Raw genomic sequence first — 8,217 nt, forward strand, 5'->3', positions numbered from 1 at the left:
GACGCGATTTGGTTATACCTGGCAGTGGTGATGTTGTACATCGTTACCTTGTTGAAAGCATTGCTCAGATATGCTCGGACCCTTTTTTTCAGAGTGAAAATCTAGATTCGGCTTTCATGGTTGGATGCGATAACGGCGGCGCCTGAATGTCGATCATATAAGCATGGTGTCAAAAGATGGTTGGTGCGGATATAGTTGTTGATGTAGTTGGTGCATCGCTTCATGTTTTTTTTCTTTTTCCTTGCTTAGGCATAGCTTTGGTCTTATATGACTTTGTTGTTTGTCGGTGTTGTGTGTGTTATAGTGTTGATTGTGTGCATCCTAACTATGCAGAGGCTAAACGTGTGGTTATTTTGTTTGTATCCGCTTCATGCTTAATTTGAGTCAATAAATTCATCCTTCATCGAAAAATTTGATTATCCTAAACGAAAGGGATAATGGCAAAAAAAAAAGAGGGAAGGAGGGATAAAGCCAATTTGATGCGATGCGAGCGAGACATTAATATCTCCGTACGAAATTGAAATATTAAAATCAGTCAGAGAAGCTTTCAAGACTTCGAACTGACAAGCAGTGGCGCTCCTTCCCCCGTCAACGGCTTTGTCTTCTTCCTTTGCTCTCCTTCCCTCTCCCTTCTTCCTTCCCCAACCTCCCCTCCCCGTTCTGAATTCCCATCTCCTTCTTGCGTTTGCTTGTATATATCACACACCAACACCCTTCAGAGGCTGCGAGGTCGGAAGAAAGAGGAGCCACCTTTGACTCCTCTCTCTAGTGGTTTTTGTGGGGATTTCGGGTGGTACGAGAGGATTAATTAGTGGATTTGTATTCTTGGAGAGGCTGCTAGTTCTTGGAGAGTTTTTCCTTTTCTTGTCCTGAGAGAGATTCATGCCCAGGAGTTCACCCTGAGGAGCTGGTATTGTTCTGTCTTCTGTCTGAGGGTTAGCGTGAGAGGATCCACCTTTGAGTTGACCGGCCAGAATTCTTGAAAGAAATTTTGTTGGTTTTTGCGTGGATCGGTCCTTAGGTTCGTTGATGTTTGCTCAGTTCTACTAGTTGGAAGGGCGGCTGGGGCACCTTGTGTGGAGAGAATTTTAGTGCTTCTCTGAAGAAGCGCGGGTTCAAATTAGCCCCCTTCGTTTCTTGATTTCTTTGGGGGGGATTCGATTTGCTTTCCTCGAGGGAGCTGCCTTCAGTCATTCTTATTTTTTGATGGATTGGATAGTTTATCCTCTGTAAAAGAAAACCACAAGCTTTGACTTTCAATCATTCTTGGGAGTTGGGACTGGGAAGGTTTGGATTGGAAGGGGATATCTATTGGTCCTCCTTTATGGTAAACTCGATCTAGATTTCTTCTGTTGCCTCAGTTTCTTTTGGCACTCCCTGTGCTTTCTTGTGGAGGAGTGTGGCCTGTTTTCCCAAGAATTTGAGAGAAAGGAGGGAACCCAGTATTTTCTAAGAGGCCAATGGCGGTGAGTGGTTCATCTCTACTTTTTCTCATACCAAGTCATATTCTTAGTGCTGGAGAAATCTTTAGTTGTTGGTGTCTTGGTCCCTTGGGCTCCTGGTAAAGCATAATGCGTTTTCATTTGATGGACGGCATATGTGTTATCTCTTTCTTACGTTAGCTAATTAATTAGGCGTAGAGAAGCTTCTCATTTAAGCTTAGTTAGGAATATACTCTTAGTTATACCATTTCTTCTTCAGGTTGGAGTAGTATTTTCATGTTTGGGACATGTTTGTGCAAGTTCGGTCTGACACATTTCTGTCCGGGAACCGCAGGGAGTCATCTATATTGGTCAGCAAATGCTGTGACACGTGGATACAATCATCCTGGCCTAGTTAACACAAAATACTAAAATCTAATTTTTGGGCTTGAGCCAGATTAGTGGCATAACCTATACTGATTTGAATTGCCAACTAGCTTATGCAATCTTCTTATTAATGCAATTCGGTTAGCATGCATCATGAAATACATAGTTCTTTTGTATGAGCATCTATCAGTTGACATCATTGCTGAAATTTTCCAGCATTTACATTTTAAGGATTTCAGTTCTAGTTATAGTTACTGTAGAATAATAATAATCTCATGTGTATACTTGTTTAAGTCCTCAGCATAGTTTTTTTAAGGGGAAATCCTCAGCGTAGTTGCAACGTTCTGAAAGATTTATTTGTGTTTGTAAAAATGGTAATGGATGATAACCGATGGATTGTTCATTTCCTTGTGAACCATAGGTCATGGTAGTCCTGAAAACGATGTCAAGATGTATACTAATTATCTCACGTTGTTTAAACAGCAACCACGCATTCCCGCATTTGGGGACTGGGAGAACAGCGAGGACGTCCCTTACACACAGAAGTTCGAGGGCGCACGGAAGAACAAGAAAACAGGCGTTTACTCCAATCCAAATGAGCCAGGACATCAGCAGCCCGACCCCCCTCGCAGGTCACCGCTGAACCCATCAGCATATACACCTGAGCCCCGAGAACAGGCTCCCAGGACTCCATTACATGGAAGAAGGTCTGGAGCCGACCCCCATCACCGTGAACCCGCGCCACGAAGGCATGCAAATCCTCCGCGGGAGCAAGGGGGGAACGGTGGCAGCGCGCCCAGAAGCCCTTACAGAAATGCTGCAGGTTCTGCTTCGCCAATGCAGTCAAACAGTTCAGCAAAGCCGAGGAACAGGGCAGCTGGAATGCACACTCCAGAGAGGAGGCCTTCGTCGGAAGCGCAGGGCCAGCAAACTCCTGGAAGGGGCAGGACGAGGCAGAGCAACCAAAGCTACAATGTACTACCACATTCTATTCCTTTGTTTCTCTTCTTTCTTATTGGTCCGTGAATATATGTGTCTGGACTTTGGAGATAATGAGCTGTTTGCTTTTGCATTTCTGAATCCAGCCTGACGATGAAGTGGCTGTTCCACCATTTGGTGAGTGGGATGAGGCGAACGCGGCATCAGGCGAAAAGTATACGGGTATCTTCAACAGGGTGAGGGATGATAAACTATCGCCCGACTCTTCTGCCAGGCAGCAGTCATCTGGCAATCGCAAAGACGAAAATAAGGTGCAACAGGTATGTAAAAGCAACTCTTTGAGTAAGCTGTCCTCAGCTTCTGCTACCATCGGTTTGCTTATCTTTGCTTGACTTCAGAATTTCGACTGCATATCACTTATGCAAATTGGAAAAAAAATATCATGAATGCATTTTCATAAGGGAATTGGTAGCTTTACTATCATGTAGTGTATACATGGCAAAATAAAATAGGAATAAGCAATTTGGTAATAGAGTTCTGTGGCCGTCAGCAAGACAGCAGGCAATTATGTTTGTATTCTAATCACAATTTCTTGCAGCACATCTAGCAGAATAAAAATGTCTACAAAATGTGCGAATGCTGCTTGAATAAATTGATCAAGTACCACAAAACAGCCCAGTCACATGATGTTAATCCTCATCCTCACTCTAAACAATGGGTACTTCATGCATGAGTATTGCAATGATGATTCATAAGGACCTTTTAATCCACTATACGCTAGGTCGCTAGCAGATGAAATAGTAACCTTTTGTGAAAATAATCTTTAAAAATAAATAGTGTTTTTTCTTTTCGGGGAATAAATAGTGTTGTTAGCAACTTCAATGTGTATGGTACAGCCAAATTCTTACACAATTTATCATACTTAATATGCACACTTGTTATACTAGTAAAAAATGATAATATTTTGTGCAATCTGCTTTATTTGTATTGGTTATTACGGCCTTATGGGTGATCTCAATAATTTGGAGTTTAAACATAATGCTATGAGTGATGTCATTATTGGATCACCACTTTTTGCATAAAGGCAAAAAAATGTGTTTGTATCTTTCTAGTGGACAATATGCTCAGCACAAATAGCATTAACTGTTTCTATTTCATTTGCCACATGATATTTCAAAGACATTTTTCCGTTGACTGAACTTTCCCTCTTTTCTCCAGACATGTCCTTGCTGCATACTTTGACAAAATGGGAATACGATCACAGAGAGTTCTGATAAACTTCCTGGGTTACTTGTGGAACAAATTGTCGTTCTTCTGAAGAATTTGTCAGCAAACTATATATTCATGTATACTTTTCATGCTTATTAGTCATTACTATACTACTGGTGTGAGTGTGTACCTATGATTGCATTGTTCTATAATTTATGTTCTATGCTTATTTGGAACATACATATGATGCCATTGAGATGTGTGGATTGTGAAGTATGTATGCCGTGAGCAGTTTTCCGTGTTTTTTTTTCATTTCCATACCCCTCCCTAGCTGGGAGTTAGGTTCCATTACCACAATGATAACGGAACAGAAACGAGAAGTTTGCACATTGTTCGGAGCGAGATTATATGTATATCTGATCGGTTGCGCTGTGATTCATTACCGTTGCACTAAAATCAAGTACAAAATTCTTGTAGATTGTATTAAACCCCCTGAGTTAACCCCATATGTTTGTTCCCTCGCCAAATGGATACCGCTGTTTGAATTTTTTATGTCGGTTTTGTTTACAAGAGCATACGAAAAAAGTTTGTCCGTACCCCACTGTTTCTATTTTTGCTACTGCTGAAGAGTGATTTTAAACTTGCTGAATACCATCAAGTTTTCTAAAGAGCTTCTTGTGGAGAAAAAGTTAACAAGATTGTGAGATTTTTTATAATAAATAACATTTGGTATGGTTGGCATTTTACATAAATTAAGAACCTAAATTGCCATAAAAAGGGAGAATAACAGAATTTGAACTATCCCCAGAAACAGGTAGTATATAATTAACCCAGAGTATAATAGGAACAGTTGTATACATTTATATACCTCCTTTGGACAAAATTTACATACTTACTGATGCTTTACACATAAGCTAATCTGGGAACGTGTTGTGCCAGTGGGTAAAACATTATCAGATTCAAAATTTTGATTTCTGTTGGAGAATCTGTTACTGTAGGTATTGCCTCGACAATTAGAATCTACTTTGCTCACCACTGGATGGCACCCTGTTCTGCAATCCTCCTTGCATAGGCAGGAGTGGCTGCTGGGGGTAGCTACCTTAGCTTCCTTATCGGCAGGGAGCGGCTGAAGAGCTCCTCAACCTCGGTCGCCTCCAAGTTCAGCTGATCCAAAATTTCCATCTCCTCTTTGCTCAAACCCTGAAAGAAGTTCATCACATCCTGTTTGACCTCCATGATGCCATCTGCCAACCTCTTAACCAGTGTCTCCTCCTCCCTCTCCAGCTCCTTGACCTCTCCCTCGATCTCCCCTTCGATCTCCTTTACCTCATCAACGATGAGCTTCTCCCCTTTCTCAACAGTCCTCTCGATTCTATCCGCAAGAGGAGGCTCAGCACCACAGGTGTTGTCTGTCCTGATAAATGTGGAGAAGTCCCGCCCTACGCTTTTCGCAGCCCTTTCTAGCTCGGGGACTATTGTCTCAGGTAATTCCTTGCTTCTTGTGTACACAACAGCGCCACCATATCCATCCCATGCGTCATTTCTTCCACGGTAGTATACAAATATGTAGTCATCGTCCTTGTTCTCTATTTTCGATGAGAGAATGTACCTACAGCCAACAAATGTTCAGCTGGTAGACTCAAGTACTACAGCAATGGTATAATGTCAGAGTGTGTTGGGGAGGGACATACCAGTCATCTTGATAGTGCAGGTACTCGTTGTCATGGTTATACAATATTGCTGGTTGTGAGGGATCCTGCACGAACCGCTGCACGGCCCCCCTGGTGAAGAAGCCGGAGTCGGGGGTGGGAATTCTCCATGCCAAATTTGCAACAAGCCTGTCTCCCTCGAGACGAAACTCGTGAAGCTGGCAATCGAACGTGTCAAAAGTAGGATTTAGGCCACTTGAAATGTACCACTTGCCTCTAAAATCTGCCATGTTGAAGTTCTTGACCAGGGCAGATGGATCGGGGACAGGGAACTCCCCAACATCAGACTTTTTGGGGACACATTTTTTGCGTGAAACGGCGCACTCGTTGAATTCATCGACCACGCTGTTCTCGAACAGATCCCCACATTTGATCTATGGGATGACAAAGCACAAGAAAATGTTAATTTTTTTTCCGAGGCATGGAGCTGGATCCATGGTTCTGGAACACTGAATTACCTGGCATTCAGTCTCGTCAGGTCGATTGTTACACGTATTTAAGCATGCCACATTTGCTGCACATGATGGGTTGGCTATGCATTTTGCCAGCTCGATCCTGAAATTGGTACCATTTTGGTTTAAGTGCGGAAGACATGAACATAACAGATCTGCATAACTTAATTGTTCTTTCTAGTATGGAAACAAGAAATTTGGGTTGAATTCAACAGAATAAACCGTATTGCGACATATTCCGGCTTGTGTAGGGTCACACCTGCATTCCTTGAGCAGGCAAGTGCATGTCTTGAGAGCATCAGTGGCACCGGCAGAAGGGACTAGCAGAACTACACATGCCGCCAGCCCTGTCACCGTGACCAGTTGCAGCTTGCTCCAGCTCTTGATGGTATTGAAAACATCTGGTACTTGCAGCAATGTGTGTACCTTAATCTGTCAAATGCAAAAGAGAAACAAAATCATGTTGCTTTGTTTGTTGTTTCCTTAATCAAAAAAAAAAAAAGGAAACGGAAAAGCATCATGTCTGTCTCAGCAACATAACAAGAAGTGAAGCGAACTTGTTATCCAGAAACGAGCAATCAGGAATCACCTCGGACGATCGAGCGGTGCTTATGTGCAGGTGATCGGTCCTCCATAGGCTAGCCCTGACGCAACACCGGTGGAAGTTGAGGGTGGTGCGGCCCCTGCTGCCTGCACCTCTGGACCCAGGACCGTGGAGAATGCTGGAGGAGGAGCCTTCGGCTGGGAAGACGTGTTTAAAGCACTGCCGCGGCAACATTTGCGCAGCAGTCTGCGTTTCCAGAGAAAATTTTGGATTTCAGTATGACAGAAAACACACTGCAAAGAACCTACGTGCATCAGGCTGGACGATAGTGAAACATAAAATCACAATTCTGGAGACAAGATCCTTCATCTGTTCCATAAACAATTGGTTACGTTTTAGTGCTGGAGATTGCACAAGAACAACTCTGACACTGGTCATTTCCAGAAAATAGGATGAAGAGAAAAACATCCCCAACTCAGTCGGTAAGCCCCGAGCTAAGGAATCAAGCACTTATCCACACCAGATTTCTTTCCGGGAGAAAAATGAAATCCACGGTCAATCGAATCACTCCCAAAAGAACGCCCGAGAAAGTACGAAATGCGGAAATGGCAAGAGAAGGCAGGCGAGAGGGCGGCGGGGAGAGGAGGCCGAGAAAGAACCTGAGCCGCCGCCGCCGCCGCGACGCCGACCAGAGCGTAGGAGACGGAGATTGGGATAGTGCGGATGGATGGATGGATGGATAACACGGTGAGGCAAGCTTGGCTATGGGAAGAAGCGCGCGGGAGCGGGTGGGAATGGAGTGGAGAGACGTGGCCGACGTGTCCCGCGGAGCACCAGAGGCACGGACCGGGTGGAGCTCCGATCCGATAACCGCAAGCGGGTCTGTCAGATCCCACTTGATCGATCCACTGGGAGAACTAAGAACAGGAACGATATTTTTTTCTTTCGAATACGCGTGGGTATCATATACTGTAAGAGAAAGAACATGGGAACAGAGCCTAGTCTATCGTCGAAGTTATAACAACAAACTATATCCCCATCCCAGGGTTCAAGTCCCGGTGCTCGCATTTATTCTGGATTATTTCAAGATTTCCAGCGATGCGCATTTAGTGGGAGGAGACGTTCCCGTCTACGATGATGTGCCTACGGCGGCTTCGTAAATTTCAAGATGATATGACGGCTCAGTCTTTTGGAGGTGCTCATAGAGGTAGGGTGTGCGTGTGTGCGTTTATAAGGGTGAGTGTATGCGCGTGTATATGAACGCTTGCGTCTGTACTGTGTTAAAAAAAACTATGTCACTCACGTACCACGTTACCTAGTAACATTTCCTGACTTGCCCACCTATCTAAAGCTACCAGCATCGGCTGAATAAGTCTAACGATGGGGTCCAACACGGACTCACCTGGAAACCCGGCGGTCCGACGAAAGCCGTGTCCGTCGCCGCGGTGTGAACGCCGCATGGCGCCGCTCGGGCTCGCGGGGTGAATAGGCGTTTTAAAACTTTTACGGATTTGGCTTTATACTAATACAGAATTAAACTAAACCGATACTTTTCG

At 44.0% G+C, this 8,217-nt stretch overlaps 2 protein-coding genes across 2 annotated transcripts; one reads left to right on the forward strand and one right to left on the reverse strand.

Annotated features, from left to right (window-relative positions):
• The first annotated feature begins 549 nt into the window (after positions 1-549).
• Positions 550-4,261, forward strand: LOC123045282 (RPM1-interacting protein 4). The gene is made up of 4 exons (XM_044468280.1): positions 550-1,466; positions 2,292-2,783; positions 2,894-3,067; positions 3,966-4,261. The coding sequence occupies exons 1-4, from the start codon at positions 1,461-1,463 to the stop codon at positions 3,987-3,989; spliced, it is 696 nt and encodes a 231-aa protein (XP_044324215.1). The 5' UTR covers positions 550-1,460; the 3' UTR covers positions 3,990-4,261.
• Positions 4,262-4,748: 487 nt separating this feature from the next.
• LOC542859 (violaxanthin de-epoxidase, chloroplastic) lies at positions 4,749-7,560 on the reverse strand. Its single transcript, XM_044468279.1, has 6 exons — positions 7,321-7,560; positions 6,707-6,907; positions 6,377-6,549; positions 6,124-6,220; positions 5,648-6,039; positions 4,749-5,565 (listed from the first exon to the last, which is right to left on the reverse strand). Exons 2-6 carry the CDS (start codon positions 6,893-6,895, stop codon positions 5,052-5,054), a joined length of 1,365 nt encoding a protein of 454 aa, XP_044324214.1. The 5' UTR covers positions 6,896-6,907; positions 7,321-7,560; the 3' UTR covers positions 4,749-5,051.
• Between the last annotated feature and the right edge of the window lie 657 nt (positions 7,561-8,217).

This window comes from Triticum aestivum, chromosome 2B, assembly GCF_018294505.1.
Source record: "Triticum aestivum cultivar Chinese Spring chromosome 2B, IWGSC CS RefSeq v2.1, whole genome shotgun sequence".
Classification (NCBI taxonomy): domain Eukaryota; kingdom Viridiplantae; phylum Streptophyta; class Magnoliopsida; order Poales; family Poaceae; genus Triticum; species Triticum aestivum.

Excerpts from the sequence above, each read along its gene's own strand:
- LOC123045282 (XM_044468280.1), top strand. Across the intron at positions 2,784-2,893 it reads AGAGCAACCAAAGCTACAAT|CCTGACGATGAAGTGGCTGT; the intron begins GTACTACCACAT and ends TTCTGAATCCAG. Across the intron at positions 3,068-3,965 it reads ACGAAAATAAGGTGCAACAG|ACATGTCCTTGCTGCATACT; the intron begins GTATGTAAAAGC and ends TCTTTTCTCCAG.
- LOC542859 (XM_044468279.1), bottom strand. The coding sequence starts at position 6,895 with ATGTTGCCGCGGCAGTGCTTTAAACACGTCTTCCCAGCCGAAGGCTCC. Across the intron at positions 6,550-6,706 it reads GCACCGCTCGATCGTCCGAG|ATTAAGGTACACACATTGCT; the intron begins GTGATTCCTGAT and ends TGCATTTGACAG. Across the intron at positions 6,221-6,376 it reads TGCCTGCTCAAGGAATGCAG|GATCGAGCTGGCAAAATGCA; the intron begins GTGTGACCCTAC and ends TACCAATTTCAG.